The sequence below is a fragment of the Centruroides sculpturatus genome, unplaced genomic scaffold (assembly GCF_000671375.1).
Source record: "Centruroides sculpturatus isolate CEXI.00-Female unplaced genomic scaffold, Cexi_2.0 scaffold208, whole genome shotgun sequence".
Taxonomy (NCBI): Eukaryota; Metazoa; Arthropoda; class Arachnida; order Scorpiones; family Buthidae; genus Centruroides; species Centruroides sculpturatus.
In genome coordinates this window covers 27,905-46,708 of record NW_019385210.1, presented here as the reverse complement: position 1 = coordinate 46,708, position 18,804 = coordinate 27,905, and the positions used below count along the sequence as shown (strand labels likewise).

At 29.0% G+C, this 18,804-nt stretch overlaps 1 protein-coding gene across 1 annotated transcript; it reads right to left on the bottom strand.

Annotated features, from left to right (window-relative positions):
- Positions 1 to 10,488: 10,488 nt before the first annotated feature.
- LOC111636166 (paired box protein Pax-3-B-like) lies at positions 10,489 to 18,157 on the bottom strand. Its single transcript, XM_023381359.1, has 7 exons — positions 17,916 to 18,157; positions 15,265 to 15,405; positions 15,045 to 15,192; positions 11,173 to 11,372; positions 10,948 to 11,086; positions 10,752 to 10,876; positions 10,489 to 10,677 (listed from the first exon to the last, which is right to left on the bottom strand). Exons 1-7 carry the CDS (start codon positions 18,003 to 18,005, stop codon positions 10,489 to 10,491), a joined length of 1,032 nt encoding a protein of 343 aa, XP_023237127.1. The 5' UTR covers positions 18,006 to 18,157.
- Between the last annotated feature and the right edge of the window lie 647 nt (positions 18,158 to 18,804).

Sequence of the window (18,804 nt, the reverse complement as noted above, 5' to 3'; positions counted from 1 at the left end):
GAGATATTATTATAATAAACAGAAACTTGTAAAAGCGAAAATTCTCTTTTACAAGTTTCCGGTAGAAATCAAATTAAGAAAAGTGTATTCCCAAGTTAAGAATTGGAAAGAATGTAAAATAGGTTGATGATTTCTCAGTAATTGAATAAAGTTTTTGCAATTTAAGCTGTGACTTATAAAAAATATAAAACACGTTGAAAAAGTTATTACAATGCAAGTTTAAAAAACACCAAGACACTAGCTGAAAATGAAAATTGTGTGTGTGGCGCCATCTGTTATTGGTGTCTTTTATAATACTTGATAATATAAAAATTATTATTTTTTTTAATAAAGGCAAAACTTAATCCTACGGATGGAGTTGATTTTTTAAAAACAAATTGTAAATGCCAATAGAGTTAAATTTCCGTTAATTCAGACTCACTCGAAATATGACACACGATCTTCCTTCTATCTTTGACCTTTACGGTAAAAAAAAAACCTTTTAAATAATATTCACGGCGAAATATACGAAGTGTAAATAGAATATATGGTATATATAGTTAAAAATTATCATTTTCTGTCGTAAGATGGCGCCAGCGAGTGATCGAAAATAAAATTTCGTCATACCACTTTCTCTGCTGTCCGAGATTCGTTTCCACGAGTGGCCACAAGGTGGCGTTCATAACCTGACGTTCAATAGTATCTTCTTCCTGCAATAACGCATACCAGTACCTGTGCCTTCTGTATTCTCTCCCTTCCACGTTTTTCAAATATTATTACAATTTATCTCTCGTAATCCTCCACTCTTTAGTTTTCCTCCTTCAACATGTATCCATGCCTACACTCGGCACTCTGCTCCTAGCGCTGTCTCTATTAATAGCTAGGTCGCGGCCGACGTTTTAAACGCGAAAACGTGTACGTCGGACGTTCAGCGCCGCTAGAAGTTTGACAATGGCGTTTGGAACGTCGGTGGAATCATGCTCCACGTTCCAAACGCCATTGCCAAACTTCTAGGCTTACAGGATGGCGGCGCTCAACGTCCGACGTACACGTTTTCGCGTTTAAAATGTCGGCGCAACCTCGCTAATATTCCATTCATTTTTGCTCACTATACCTGGCATAACGCGGGGGTAATATGAACTAGTGTAATTAACACCCAACGGAAAGGGAGGAAAAAGGATACTATGGAAAGAATCTACTTGGGTATTAACCAATGAGCATCAGCCGTTGATGGCTTAGTTGTGGCAAGTTACTTCTGGTTTCTTTTTCATTCGTTAAACACGTCACCGTCGTTATAAACAGTAATATGGAAGCTTCACGTTCTGGTATTGGAATACGCAGTTGTTAAACGCATGATTTTTTACAGAGACATTCTTTACGCCTGCCGGTCCGATATATGTCGGATTATAGAGAGACTGTAGTATTTGGAAGCTGTAAAGCCTATAATGTACAGTGATGTAACTATTGTGCGGTTTTCTATAACCCGAATTTGCTTAACTCTAGTTTTTTGAACGCAACTATGGCGTTGTAGTAATACAGATACGATATTGTAAGCATATACAATAAATAAAAAGAATTTCTTTTGAGCAATTTCTTCATTATTAAAGATTAACTTTCACAATTTTTCTTGTAGATTAACTTGTTTTGTTTATCTACACGAATTTTTTATGATTGATGTTTAAGTGTTCGTTCATTGACACGCTCATCCTATTTAATATATTCTTGAATATATTAAACACTTTAGAATATATTCTGTTTAATTACTAGATGTAAATCAATATTTATGTATATTTATGTATTTAAATTACTAACTTTGCCTGCTAATTGCTTTTACCCATTTCTCTCTTTGCAAATGGAAATTCGTGAAAAATTATTCTTTTTTTAAATGAATTACAAAGACAATGCACCGTTGCGAGTTAAATCTAGTATAAAGTTAAACAGATAATTATTTTGTGCCTGACTTATTTTGTATCCAAACAATAGTATTTTGAATCGCAGCCAGGTTTAGTTTTCCTTTTAATGGCATCCATCGAGAAATTTCTTTAAACGAGAAACCGGCTTTTTCTCTATACTGTTCTATTTTTCTGCATTGCCGGGCTGCAATTTTTAATCATATTTTCTAATTTAAAATATATGTTCTCCATCTCAAATTAGTAATGGCTTGCCCCTGTACATCATACTTATCTGCTAGCAAATAGAGTCGTGCCGGTCATCTATTTAACTCTTTCCGGGGAAGATTTTTGAATTGAAATAACGTAACTTCCGGTTTAAACCAGAAGTTCGTATATAATTAATGTGTTGTTATAAATTTGTTGTGTATTAAGTGTGCAAATATAAAATCATAAAATAATTTTTACAGATTTAAAAATATTTGTAAAATGTTTGTCAATTAAGACGTAAAAAACAAAATTCTATGGTACCGAATTATTTTCCGTTTCGGCAAGTTTCCGGTTTAAATTAAACAGATTTTACTGTATTTGTATAACAATTTTACTATAAACATCATCGTTTAAAAAATTGTAAACATTTCAGCGATAAGATACAGTACAGTATTATTTAATTAAAATTATAATTATTAAATTTATTACGAGATGGCGCCTAACGCTTCCCTCTAGGACAAATTGTTTGATAATTTATTATTAATGTAGCCGTTATATAGCCCGACGTCATACTGCAGTGATTGGCTTTATTATGATAAGATATCCTACAAACATTAAAAAAAAAAAACAGTTCTGAATAAAGTAAAATTGTTTAATAAAAGTGAGAAAGTTTCAGAGCACGCTTTAATGGCAATCGGTCGTAGCAAATTTTGGCCAATCACATTTGACGATACTTTTGCTAATCTCGGTTGCAGTTATCGCAATTGAATTTGCGGTTTTCCTATTTTTCCCGTTGGATGGCGCGTCGTGTTCCGAATAGACAAACTTTTTTTTATATATATGTATTGAATTTTGGTTATGTGATTTATTACTAATCGAAATTTTTTCTCTTCGATTTTAGGCTATTCACACTATTATTAAAAAGTGATAAGTGTGAATCTATTATTTACAACAAATATTTTATAAAAAAAAACCTTCCATAACGTAAATTTTTAAGGTTAAACGCTTGCAATAATAGACTATTTTTTCAAATAAAATAGATGATAAATTAATATAAAAATGCAATAGAATGATCCGCTATGTTACGTATGAAAATTAAGAGTATTTTACGAAAAATAATGTTCCTAGGATATCATTTATTATTATTATTATTATCTCGAAATGTATATACGTTCTTTAGAAAATCCGTTTTTAATAGTAAAACCTATCAAAAACGGAACCCGAATAAAGCGGAAACCTGCTTAAACGGAAAAAACTCTTCGGAACTGAAAGACAATCCAGATTACACAGATTTTACTGTCCTGTTTTTTTAATTTTAACTCTTCCCGCTTGCGGGTACCAAGAGAGCCTTGTTGATCTGTGCTCCTGATCATCCTTCATCCTTTCGTGAGTCTAGTCGAAACCATGATGGGTACAGAAGAAGACCCAACATATCCGGGTGAATTTTTTTTTTAATTTTTGAGCCGACTTCTACAATTGGTCCTTGTGAATAAGTTACATTTTATCTCCTCTACCATCGATTTTAGGCATTAAAAACTATTAAAACCGTAATGTCATTAAATATAGCATGGCACTTAAAATTAATTATTCACTCGAGCTGTATATAACGGCTCGAATGAATATGTGGTATGCTCTATCGCTTTGTTGTTACTCTTAAAAGAATGCTCGAATATTCAATTCGAGATTATACACTCTTGAGACGAATATTTATTTTAATTTAAAAAAAAAGTAATTATTGCTAATATATTCGAATGATAATCAACGATTTCATTATTTTCGTATAGCCTACTTGGCAAACACATTTAATTGTTTTTCATGCCAAAAATGTACTTATATAGATGTATTCTAAGTTTAATATCTCGGACGAATAATAAATGTTATATTTATATTTATTTTTTATACTTTTATATACCACTTTCTATTATTTATACTAAATTTTAGTCATTCTTCCCTTGACTTTATACTGATGTTGAGGGAAGTTGTAACTATGGTACAGACAAGTTTAAATGATAATTTAAGTAACAAATCTGAAAATTAAAAAATAAAAATAGATAATTAATTTAAACATTTTTTAAAAATTTTATTTTAAAAGAAAATTATAAATATAATTTAATTATTTCAATTAGTTATAATCACTTTCTTTTGTGTTTGCCGATAAGTGTATAAACAATAGTATCTATTGATCAATCAGAATAGGGACGAAGACACGAGATAAATTCTTGTCGAGAGTCAGTAATAATGTTCGCTTGGCTGACCAATTTAATAGCTTACTTTATCAACCAGATCTGTATATTAAAGTACTTGTCTTCCAATTATAATAGTGAATAATGCTTCAGATGTATAATTTCCATTCGCGTTACACTAACTACAAAATGAATAATTAGAGAACGATATTTGAATGTAATTTTTGTATTAGTTAGATTGTTTTTATTGTTTGTCTATATCGAAAATATTTTCAAATTATGGTAAATTCAGTGATATTAGATCATATTACATTGTGTTTTTTAATGCCCTCTTACTTTTTACTTAATGATTTTGATAGAAGAAATGATCTCCTTTCTAATATTATACATTGTTTCCATTAATTATGTAATTATAAATATGAAAATTGAATATATTTTCAATAAAATTTTCTAATCATTGAAATATTACAAAATATTAAATCTGGAGGAATTATTTGCAGAATTTCTAATTGATTTTCTATGTAAATTTTTATTAAATTGGAAGGTATATTATTATTATTTCTTATGATTTCTATAAATGGGTGCTCATCTGCTATGATTTTATTATAAAGGAAGAATTATATTCATTTTCTTATAATTAGCATTAAGAGATGAAAATTGGCAAACTAAATTAAGCGAAAGAATGACCGTTAGGTGCAAATAAAAGGAGGCACAGAGCCGTCTGGCCTATCATTCGGCCATAAGAGGTCCCAAAATTTAATCTTCTCTGTAAAAAAAAATATTAAAGTGGAGTTTTTTACTAATATATTTGCTTTTCTGATTTCACTCGTGCATTTAGACTGTGTTATAAGAGTGGGATTCGTACTCGCGCCATCTGAAATACCAGATCCTTCTCATTTGTCTCGTGTTCTAGGAATCATAATTAAACATTTATATCGATATTTAAATAATAAATGCATCCTTACATCGAAGTATCTCTGAATATTATGAAGATTTTTATATTAAAACTATAGAAATTATTTGAATCACTGAATTAATGCAGTTGAGGATGATAAATAAGAAATAACCAGCTCATTGTTATCTCAACTGTATTAATTCAGTGATTAAAATATTTAAAAAAAAAAAAAAGCTAACCCTCATAAGTTTACAATAATTGGCATTGTAAATTAATAGTAACGAGCAATTCATATAGATACAATGAATTATTTATAATATAAATTACATTAATATCTCGCATATATTGCGTGTATTTTTTATACTATAAACTTTTTACATTTTAGAAAAAGTACACGCAATATTCATAACAAAGCATATTTATATGTTTATATGTAAAGACAGCAATCGAAAACAATTAAAACATATTAATTTAAGACTATATAATTTTTCTAATGGTTAAATCAATATCAGAAATCTATATTAAAATTATAGAACGTGAATAAAAACATCAAGCATTTAAGAACATTTCATCCATTTTCTACCTTTCACATTCGATTCTAATGCTCAATTTTCACATATAAAAAACATTTTCTATTGATTTAAATTCGTTGTCAAAAATAAGTGAATGTCAGATTAGTGCGGATGATTAATATCAATACGAAAATGGTCTCATGTATGCCCAACACGCCATTACAAATTCGTGCAGATGTAGCGTGATTTTCCAGATTTGATTATGATTTATTATTATAAAAGTTTATAAACATCGAATATTATAAAAATATATTCTATTTAAATAGTTTTTTTTTATTATAAAAACCTTAGATTAAGATGCAAAACAACATCAAATTTCCTATTTATTATTGATAAAATGTTAAAAAGGGGACTGAAAATTTGTAAGATTTGTAGGAATTTCCTATAAGATTATCCTGTAAGAAATTCCTATAAAAGTATAAAAAAAATTTAATAGAAATATTCCAGGTTTACGTGAAAATTATAAAAGAAATCCATAAATAAAAGCCATAATTTGTATCTAGAACGTTTCTAGTAAAAGAATTTCTAGATTATCATTATGTAAAATATATAATATACCTGATTACTTAATTTATAAATTGATAGCTCTACAATTTAGTATTAAAAGAGGGGGGAAAATTCTTTAGAAATTTCCTAGTTTACGAAAATTGTCAATAATTGTGGTAATTGTTGGAGTGCTTAAAAATCAATAAGCGGATAGATACATATAATTAATTAATGGTAATTTTTACAAGCCGATCACCTGGCACCTTTCGTGACTTAAGCTCACTTGTCATTAAGGTTATAAATATTTTAGATTAAACGAAATCGCATCGATTGATACAATACCTCGTTAAGTTTCGTAAATAATATATTTATAATGATAAAATTATATCCGTTTATTTCGAAATTAAGTACTAACTTCTGTATTTTAAATAAATTTAAATATCTTATCCGTAAACAGATTTATAATTAGAAATGTCCACGTGATTTATTAAATTTTCACTTCGGTAACGGATTTAAACTTGTTTGTAGTATCATATAAGGGGCCTTTTGGATTTATAAAATAATACATTTATAAACGTAAGGCCCTAAACTAACTTCGTATCGTGAGGGCCTCAGATGTAGCTTTTATTGTGTAGATTTGACAGTGGTCATTGATAAAATTTATGATGCGTCGCGAAGCTTTATATCTTATCATATATGTTTTTTCGATATGTTTAGAATCTATTTAAAGAAAAAATATATATTTATAAAATTTAAATCTTAAAAACTGAATTTCACGGAAAGAAATAAAGAAAATATAGAAAAAATAGATTTATTTTCTAGAAAATGGGAGTAAGTATTAAGTCTGAAGTGTTATTTTAAACTAATTATTCATTAATGTATCTATAGTTTGTTATTAAGAAAATCTATTTTAAAAAAATTAAAATTTTTAAATATAAAAATGAAAAAATAATAAAGAAATTAGCATAAAAATATAAAATATATTTTAAATAAATTCATTTTTATTAATTATTTATAAATAATATAACTAATAATCTTATTATTTAGTATATAAGTGCTTCTTAATTGTGAACATATACTGTAGTTATCAAGATAATTGGAATTAAAATGTTAATGTACGCTACTAATAGTGTTAAAAGTTGCTGTTTACCAAAATTAGAGTAAGTCTTGTCAAATCTAATTCTACGCTTATAAAAATATACTGTTATGAAAGGAATGTAGTCTACCTGACCCAATTCTTTTCTTATATACAAACACAATCCACCTGAAGCTACCCAAAGAGGAAGCTTTTTAAGCTGAAACATTAATAATATAAGAATTATCGTCTTCGGGTAGTTCTGAATAATAATAATAATTTGATAACAATCAACTTTCTGTAATACCAATTATATTGTATAATTTATTTATAAACGTAAAAATAAAACATAGTTTTATCGATAAAAGTCAAGGACTAATTATGTTTAAACGTTGTAGACAATTGCAAAAAGAAATAAAATGGTATAAAATCTCTTTGAAACACGCAGAGAATTAAAAAAGCAAACGTAAAACGACCTTTTACTGTAGGCTACGACTTCAAAATGTCTTTTAAAAAACAGAAAAAAAAAACAGGACACTGTCGTATGCCAGCGGTGATAATTTAAAAATTTTAACATAAACACAGGCAGTCCTCGAAGAATTTTAAGAAATTTTATTAATTATTACCGCCGGCAGAAGACATTTTAATACATGTTTTAACTTAGGTCATAGTCTACAATAAAAGATCGATTTACGTGTGTTTTTAGGGAGTTTCCGCACGTTAGAAAAGAACTTTTCTACGAATTTCTTTTCCTTTATTTTATGATTTTCTATTATGTTAACAATAATAAAGTTTTAGTTTTTCTTCAATTTATACGACTCGTACAATTTTTAGTTCACCTCTCAACAACGGTCGTCTTCTACGTTTCCTTCAGTGGCCGTTGTTCACAGGTTTGATTAATTGGATTCATATTAAAAAAGATTTAACGTTAACAAATTTTTCTTTAATAAAAACTTAGTGATTATTACCTAATAGTCCCTTAAAAGAATTCATTGTCAGCTTTTTTCTGGCTCAATTCAAGCTCTGAATGATGCGGTTGGAACCTTATCAGAGCTGTAGAACATACCCATAAGAGCATAAAGTCAAAGGAAACGAGCTCAGTTGCATATTATTCCCTTCACTATTGAGATTAGATAATTTAAAAATTAAAAATCTAGAAAACAAATTGAATTTTCAGTTGAGTTGAACTCAAAATTACACAAAACCTTTTCCCACAATATTACTACTTTATCAAATAAATGTCTGCAATATCCTTAATTTCGAAATTTTAACTCCTCTTTTATAATTGAAAGAATAATTTTCACTTCGGAAAATGAAATAATATTAATTTATTACCATTTAAATTACTAATATAAGTACTTAACTAACAATGCAACCATTCATTCCCCACTTTTAAACTTAATTTCATTCTCCAATTTTTTAATTCTTACTATTTAAAAGGTTAAAACGTTGAATATTACAGAAGCAACATTAAGAAGATGGAGTAGAATATCTGTCATTAATATTTTACAAAATTCAGAAGATTATTTAAAAATGGTCTGGTTTGATGGGATATGGCAGCGTAACACGTGGGCGATTTGTCAAGGGGGATTCCTGTAATGACTTTCTATGGGAAAGTGGCTCCTATTTATGTGTTACACATGTCAAGAAAACTTCACATGGCTGGACTGACCGTGTGATGTTTTTTTGCTTGGGTTGTAACTTTTAATTCTGAATGAAAAATGTTATAAATAAATATTTGATTACATTTAACAGTATTTTTATATATTTTATACAGTATAAAAATAAATAAAATGCATTCTTGAAACTCACGATAGCCTGTATTAGGTGGTTGGCTAATGACAATGAGTAAGGAAAATTTTTCATTGTTGGGATATAAAAAGTAAGATGTACAGTACCTGTTGCTTGTTTCTACTTTTAATTTTTATACTGTGGTATTAATTAAATAAAAATACATGTAATAGATCTAACATATATCTTGGGAGGGTGGACAATTTTCAAAAAATATTTGGGGATATATTCCCTCTATCTCTTATTAATCTATGCTCGTTATTGTTGGCTTCATTTTATAGAATTTTTGATAATTAATATAAATCTTACAAGTGATGCTCCTATTGTATAAGCAAAAATAAGACATTGTTCTTGAAACTACCGTTTGTTATATTGATTATTTCCTATAGAAAACGGCATAAACTAGTCTTTGCTACGTATATTTTTTTTTTACTAGCATAAAATTAATGAAATACTTTCTTAGTGATTAATTGAAAGGACTAAATGACTTGTCAAGGAAAACCTTATTACTAACTGCCCAGGAATTTTCGTTAGGATATTAATATACTAATAAAATGTCTTAATGTAATCATCGAAAGACGTTGTGACGAATATGCTTGCAGTAAGTAATTCAATCGTATATAAATCTGCAGATATTTAACAAGCACTTCCTGTTTTTAGATATTTTAAAGCGCATTTATTTCCGTGTTAAGATAAAAATCTTTTAAACATTCGTATCATATATCTCTAATTTAAAAAAAATATATATATATAAGTTCATATACTATATTATATAANTGATAAATTAATATAAAAATGCAATAGAATGATCCGCTATGTTACGTATGAAAATTAAGAGTATTTTACGAAAAATAATGTTCCTAGGATATCATTTATTATTATTATTTTTTTTTTCCAACATTTAAATTCGGCAAATAATCTATGTGAAAAGTGCTATACGAATTTAACATATTAAATAATCTAATTTAGTTTTATTTAAATAAATATAAATAAAAATTATAAGCAAAAAAATTAAATGTAACGCATATTTCCATATGTGAGTGATTTAAACTGTTTTGTAATGTTATGTAATGTTATTTTTGAATATTTTTATTTCTTTGGTGATTACAGGGAATTCCCTATGTTAGCGGGTAATTTACACGGTTACAAATGCTATAATAAAGTGTTATGGCAATCGTCCTGAATCATGTAGGTTTATTTATTTACAGTTTAGCAACAATAAAGTTAATGAACTTTAATTATATACAACAAATACATTTAAGTTACTCGAAATATAATGTAATTTGGACGTTAAATAGGGAATTTTTTAAAAAATTTCAACGTATTTTACTTTGATGAATTATAAACTAATGTTCTTTATTTAATCGTTTAAAAAGAAAATTAATTTTTCTCTCAATGACAATAATACCTACCCAAAATTTTCTGTCGAACTAGTGGGAAATGAAGTCCAAGCAGACATAGAAGGTGTTTCTCCCACAGCCGATCTTCCATTCCAGCTACATTCATTACCCGGATTGATGAGAGGGATATGAGGTAAAAAATCGGTAGGGGCAGGCGTGGCTGTAGCAGTAGCCGGTCCTCCCAAAATATTAAACACCTGAAAGTATCTAGAAAGATGAGTCATTTTTGTATTTGCCTTTTTTTTTATCTGCACGATACTTCTTTCATCACCTGAGTCGTCAATGTGGAAGAATCGGAAGCGATATTGGTATGAGCATTTTGAGTCATGGGCGATTGATGAAAAGCTGCGGCTTGACTATTTAAGTTCTGATGACTCCAAATATAGCTATTCGGCTCTAAAGAAACATTAAAACGATTTAAGGAAACAGAAAATTAAGAGACCATCGAGAATAAATGTTAAAATTACCATGATGATGAAGAGGTGTGGACTCGGCAACTAGGTGGCTTGCCGTTGTACCCGAATAGGCCATACTCAGTGGCAGACTACTCGCAGCGGGACTACCGATTTGTTTCCTCCAACGAGCCCTGCGATTGCTGAACCAAACCTATATATCAAACAAATTACCGTGATGTACAAGCGTCCACGGATCGCATTAAAGAAGGGAGTTAATGGGTTTCTCTTCTCACCGACCTGTACTCTTGCTTCGGTTAATTTAGTTTTCTGAGCTAGTTCTTCGCGTGTATACACGTCAGGATATTGAGTCCTCTCGAAAGCCCTTTCTAATTGATCCAGTTGTTCGGCCGTGAACGTAGTTCGAGATCTTCTCTGTTTTCTTTTCAAGGTCAAACCGGGTTCGGAATCACAATCAGAATCTTCAGAACTAATTCTTCCTGTTAAAAAAAAATACCCAAAATATCATTTATTAAATACAGTATCATAATGTTTTTTTAAAAATATATACTGTCTTTAAAATTATATCGTAATAAATATACAACTATTAATAATATACTGCCCAGTCGTTTTGAAATAACTGTGGTTAATGTTTTAAATTTTGCAATATTTTTGTTTTAAATACAGTACCGAAGATGATTAATCATACAGAAAAGTAACATGATAGTAAAACTTTAAAAAATCAATTGTCATGATGTGCTTAATTTATTTGCATTGGTGTTTAATATATTGAAGAGTTTTTAACAAAATTCATACTGAAGAAGGATATTTTAGAAGTAAAATTAGTTTAAAGAATATAAATTATTATAATTTTAAACGATTATTATGTTATTAAACGATGATATTTTTTAAATATCGTAAAAAATTTCATAAAAATTAATTATGTTTATTCTTATTATATTATATTATTATTTTTTAATTTTAAAATCCTTGTAGGCTCGGCCACGGTTTGCTAGAAACAAAAATAAAAAGTTTTTTTTCTTTATTAAATTTATATATAATTTTTTTTTAATTAATAGTTTGCTACTTGGTGCTACCGTGGGAAATGTTATGTTAAAGTTATAAGCAGTGTTTTACCTTCCAAATTGTCCACCGTAGGGGAATGCCTTGACGTCCATACTTGAAGAATGAGTGGGTGGCACGTGATTGAACGATGATGCCACAAAGGTATCGCCCGTACACCTAAATAAATACGTTTTAAGATGTGAGAAACTACACAACACGACCTTCACAAATGCGGTTTATCTAGTTGCTTGGGGAGAATCATCCGACGGCTTCCTACCGCTGGGAGTTAAAACAAATGATAGTACCGGTTTCTGACAAATGAGATCTTTAACACGGGTTTTCAATTTGTTTCTAATTTATAATTTGTTTATATCGGATAATAAATCTGATCGAGCGGGCGTAATGGACTCCTTAACAGATTTTTCAATAAAGTTTAATGTGGCTTCACCTAGATGGCGTTGTTTTAACTCCTACGAATAACTTTCGCTATCTAAATTCAATTTATATTTATAACTTTCGCTTTATAAATTATTATTATTTTTTTTTTATATTAAAATTTCAAACAAAGNTAATTTTCATTTTGAAAAGCTATTTTAAAAGTTAAGTTGTTGAAATTTTATAAATATTTTGTAGGAAAAAAAGGGAAGAAAATTAAGGATCCGTGGGTGGCCGAGACTTTTCACTTTAGCCATAACAATATTTCAACACGTACTGCATGAGGTCAAGTGAATGCCGTGAATGGCATGAAAGGTACCGAAATCCCACTGAATACAAACAGTCCCGCTCACACCTCATCCTTAGCCATTCATGCGAGTTCTTGTTGATCGTCTTTGAATGGTGCGTGATGGCGACGCCTCGACAATAGGGGGTGGTCTGTAACGTTGATTGTGTCGACTTCTCCAGCTTTTATTATTGCTCAAAACTCTGCAGATATCGCCTTTCGTATCGAATTTATATTTTATATAATAGTCGACTTTAAGAATCTTTCAAATTAAAAAAATAATAATAAAATTTGATAAAAGTATCTTGGATTTTCTGACAATTTAGCTTGATAATAGTTATTAATAAATCAACAGAAATAACGAAATTCTTTATTTGTTAATTAGAAAATTAAGGAACAAACTTACAATTTTCCGTGTTTTTTTTCGCTCTTACAAGATCTCGGTTATTCCACTTTAAAAAGTACATTTCTTTTTTTACGACGAGATTAAAAAGTATTGCATTTATAAGCTGTTTTTTATGGATTTCGAAGAATTATCGGCCATGTCAGAAACTTTCAACAAAAGCTTAAAATATTAATATGAAACACAACAGACAGGTGTCGGGATTTTGTGTTTTTAAAAGAAGCTGAAGCAAGATCGGTTGCAGACTAGAAACAGGGGAAGGGAAAGTTAAATTTACCAGAACGTAGCTATTGAAGATGGAAACAGTATTGACGAATTCGCTATCCTTCAGTGACAATCAGTAGACAGCCGATGTACAATGTGCAGGCACAGGACAGATGGGTGTAAGGCCTTTACTATGGCTTGCACGCCGATTTGAATCGGCGAACGCTTCTGTTATAATGCTAGGTACGAGGTTCCCATGTGATCTACTATACTACCAGTTTTCCTAACCACCTGGGCATAATGTCCGTGTGACGATGCACATTTTCTAACAAAATTTGGTGAAGCATCTATGTCCAACTGGTTTAGTCGCACTTGTGTGTTGTCATAGCATTGTTTGCTTAACTGAGAGGATGAATTTCACACTCTTTGCTATCATCGATAAAAGTACCGTGTTAACTCGCGAGTTTCTTATCACAATATAAATATACCTTCCATGTTTAATGGATCTATCAGTACATGCTCCATTTTCTTTCAGCAAATCATATTTTTTAGCTGTAACTAAATCTGTACGCTTCGAATTTCCGTATCACGCAGTTATTGACTTAATTTTAAGATTTTTCTTGCGTGTTTAATGCTTATATATATGTATTCGAGTGACATATTTTACTTAAACAGAACTTATTCTAATTATTGCTATTTTTGGATTTTTATACAATCGGAACATTAAAAAATAATCATAAGGATGTGTCCATTACTATTTTAAGAGAGTTGTTGAAAGGACTATTAATAGAATCAAATTATTAAAAAGAGAAAATGGCGATATTTTTAAATCAAAGTTTTGTTCGGTGTCGTCCAACATTTTTAAAATCTTGAATTGCTGCCAAATATCTTTCTGTTTTTGAATTTTTGATGGAACAACCCATTGACACGAATCTTTAAAAATAATTTCTAAGATTTATGTTTGTTATTTTCTTTTCTTTCTCTCTAGGTTATTCGTAGCTTATTTAACTATTTTATTCTTTTTTAAACTAGAAAATTCTTAAAGAATATATAAAACATTACAATTTCTATAATGAATTTACTCATTAATCGCTAGTTAAGTTCAATTTAATAATATATAAATATCATTTTTTTTTACATTTAAATCAACCATAAGAGACTATGTTTCTTATTTTATAATTTGAAACTAAGTCGTTCATTTTAGAATATATCGATTTAAAATTTTAAAATCGATATTCTAAAATTAAATTTCAAAGAAAAGAATGATGACCTTAGCGAAACTTTTATAAATGCAGCCAAATTTTCTCTTTGGATAATCAAACAGAAGCCTCCGAAACCTCAAAAACTATGACTAAAATAAATTAAACTCAAATTTAACTTATTTTTAAAATCCTTGTACGCGAATTTAATGTTTATTTACTATTAGTTACGCTTAAGCAACGTGTTTGCTTCTTTTCTCAATCGTTATTCAAAAGTCAAGCCTTCTGGTTGACGGAAATAAATTTGAAAAGTTTTGTCAACTCAAAGCGTAGGTTAAAAAAGGTTGTACGATACACAACACACAAAACTAACAAAGAAAAGAATCAAAATGTCAACTGAAGGTGACTGCTTTAAACTTTCAAATTTGTAGAGCACGTGCCGCTGTTAGATCCTTATCGATTCTAATCAGCCGGATAATGTTGGAAATGCTCTCCGCTTTAGATAAATTGTACGGGAGAATATTGGGTTTAAAAATTATATTTTTTAACTGGATTTTATCTGAATTTAATCTCTACTCACCTCCTAGAATGCCATCGATGCTATGATCAGCTTTTTTATTTTCGTTAGTTTCATAGTTTCCAGTTCTCTGGCAGCTTCTGCTTGTCGATCGCAAAACTCTACTTATAGAACTAACACTCGGTGCTGTGTTTTTGTCACATATATTGTCCTAGAATATATTAAACGTTATATTAAATCTACGTAGACTTATTACATTTGTTTCCATTTTTTTTTTCAATACCTTTATCAATCGATCGCGAATTTCCCAACTGAATATTCCAGGATTATCTCTCTTGTATTCTTCGATTTTCTTTTCTACTTCTGGAGTTGCAACTCGAGGTTTACTTCCTCCAATTACTCCCGGTCTTATGCTACCTGTTTCCTGCAATAATAATTATTAAACATGAAGAAATAATTTCGTTATCTTTTTCTAAATTTCTAAGTTGTTTTTAAAATTTTCTTTGTTACGAACAGCTTTGAATCCTGTATATGTTTTAAGTTAAGTAAAATCTGTATTTTATTTGCGTCATCTTTATTTTTTTTTTTCATCTTTGAACATAAACGAATGAAGTGGAGAAAGGAGAAATGATTCGAATCGGTTACTTTGAAAACGGATCAACTGCATCATTTGATTTAGAGACATTTAGTACAGGATTAATCCGAATAATGGCCAAATTAATCGAATGTAGTTGAAGTTAAGTTATTGATGGACTGACAATCAACGAACCGAAACTGAATCGTGATAATCTCTAGCAAAATGTTAAGAAGATTTGATTGATTCGAAGGGGAATAATTAGTTTTCTCAGTCAAGCTGTTAGAAAATTACTCACTTTTCTAATTGGAATAAATTAGCCGATAGTTAATGTTAATACTTTTTATCTTTAAAGCAATTTTAAAGCAATTATACTCCTTTTTATCGGTCTTTTTAGCTAAATAACGTTATTTAGACTTAATTTCACTACGGTATTTGTAAATGTACCTAATGTTGATGAAACTGGCTTCATCCTTACATGATGGATGTAGGATTATCTTCGATACCTGACGGATACTTATATCTAAAATTCGATTTACGCGTATATTGGTTGGTTCGAAACTCAAATATATTGACGTATCGAGTATGACAATATGGACAGATATCATCCTGGGAATATCAAAAAAATATATATATTTTGAAACTTTTAAATAAAAAATTTTGGCAGTTTTTCATACTTATGGCTATGCTTATTACGCTACGTCGGTTTAACTTTAAAATAAAACCTGGCCTATAGCTTAAGAAGCTAGAGTAAAATAAATTAAATATATTATTGTAAATGGGTATTACAGTATTAATAAAGTCTATATACGCTTTAGGCTGAATTATTTAATTAAAATATTAAGCATCTCCTCTTAATTTTTTGTCTACAGTTTTTATATCAATTCAGTTAATTAAATCTAGAAAAACTATATATTATTTCAAATTAAGTTTCAAGTTCTGACTGATCAGTGAAATAATCGGAAAGATTTAAATAGATTAATATATAATTTACTAGATATTTTGCATTATTTTTCAATATATTATATATTTAAAAGGTTATACATAAATAAAACAATAAGCTTCCACTAATGTAGGCATAGTAATATATTGGTTACATTTAAATTAAAAAAATATATATACATATATATATATATGCCTATACTTTATTATTCATAATCTTATAACTAGGAAAATAAGGCCTACTAAAGGATTTTAATGTTTGCAAATGCTTGATACATTAACATACTTTTAAATTACAAGTCTAATAATAAATAAGCTTACTGTTATTCATTTGAAAACACTATCAAAGATCTTTGATAATGTTTTCAAGTGAATCGTTAATTTAATATTTAATATTTAAGTTATTGTTCAAAATATAAGTTTTTGAATAGATTGAACGCATGAACACTTTAACAATGTAAGCATATTTATCACGGTATATAAATTTAATGTAAGCATCTATTAAGCGCACAATAGCTGTTGTCTCATTTATTCTAAAGATGTTTACGAAAGTACGAAAAGCAGAATTTTCTACGTTTTGACGTAATTTAATTTAAATAACGAAGAAGAAACATATAAATTCATTTTATCTATCAGTTTTTAATGTCTTAATTTCTATTGAACATTGTAATAATAAAACTCTTACTTGTTAGTTTTAAAAAGCTAAATCTTCAATCGAACTTATTAAGAATGATCAATATGTCATTTGATATACTTTATTTATATTTAATAGTGAATAACTCTTTTAAATTGCTGAAAGCGTACAAATTATTACGATACGAGTAAATTTGAAGCCATTGAAATCAATGGATCATAAATATTGATAGTTGTGAAAGTCTTCTGCAACCCGATGATAGAAAATTGATTCGTGATAAATATAAAATATTTACAAATTTTGTCTCTTGTTAATATTCTTACATCCGATTTGATTATTCTATGCCATTAGGATGAATTTATCTTCCTAATTATAAGATCCTGTATCATTTAGAAGATAATTTATATGCAATTGCAGGCGTGTAAGTTAAATAAATTTAAATGCTTTCTAATCGATTACAGAAATGATAAATTCGTTTAGTTTTATATAAAAATATTGTAAAACTCGGGAGTAATTTTATACGATTGTTCTAACTATTTTCATCTTTAAATAATGTTAGATTTTTTCCCTTCACGTGTTAATAATGGAATTCTTAATTCTTCGCAGAATGAAAGTTATTTATAGTTTTACAGTGAAATTACATGCGATAAATATGAAAATGGTTAAAATTTGTGTTTACCGGAAAATAAAACGCTTCTTAGATATTGGCACCTAAGTGTGAGTACGGTAATTAGTATGCTACTAATAAAGTACAGTAGCAGTAGTAATTGTAAGAGACACTCACCTGATATCGATTAAGAATTTTGGAGACACATCCGTGAGACACACGCAACTGGCGACTAATAACACAAGGCCTTATCCCAGCAGCTGCCATTTCAACAATTTTAAGTCTGATATGATTTGGAAGAGGCCGTCCATTTATGAATACACCACCCAATTGATTGACTCGACCCTGGCCTGTTCAAAATACAAATATTAACTGATATTAATAGCAATCACAATAAACATTAAGTTGTAAACTAAAAAAAAACTTCTAAAATTTAATTTATATACAGGAATAACTTGCACCAAACATTAAAAATGATGGATTCTTCATTGAATAATAGGCTTAAATTAGGCTTAAAGACTCGTGTAAAGAATCAACTTCTTATTGACTTGTGAATCCAATCGCTTTTCACACATGTGTGCAATAGGAATTTAGACTAATTGTTAAATAGATTTATTTAAAGAGAAGTGGGAATTCTAAATGAACTCTGTTTGAGTTCCTTTCAAGTAAATGAAATGCTAAACGTTTCCATCTGTTGATCGTGGGAATAGCGATATCCAGATCTTTGATGAAAGTTTTCAAAGGATTTTAATATCCTTCCCATTAAAAACTATGGTTTACTATAAAATACCCAAATTTTTTACATGTATAAATGCACAAATCTTAGTTTCTTTTACATTGAGATGAATGAATCAAAGATTGCACCATACTAAAAAAATCAATTTTTCTTTTTTTTGTTTGTTGAAGCAGTTTTTATAACTTGGTATCAGAAGGGATTTTTTACAGAAAAATTCTTTGCAAGATATCTCTTACCTTGAAAGGGATAACCTCCAAAAATTGGTCGAACGTTAGCCATTTTTTTTCATGACAAAAGTACCAGAAAGAGTCGAAAATGTATCTAGGATGG

Excerpts from the sequence above, each read along its gene's own strand:
- LOC111636166 (XM_023381359.1), bottom strand. The coding sequence starts at position 18,005 with ATGGCAGCTGCTGGGATAAGGCCTTGTGTTATTAGTCGCCAGTTGCGT. Across the intron at positions 15,406-17,915 it reads AAATTCTTAATCGATATCAG|GAAACAGGTAGCATAAGACC; the intron begins GTGAGTGTCTCT and ends TTATTATTGCAG. Across the intron at positions 15,193-15,264 it reads TTCGCGATCGATTGATAAAG|GACAATATATGTGACAAAAA; the intron begins GTATTGAAAAAA and ends AATATATTCTAG.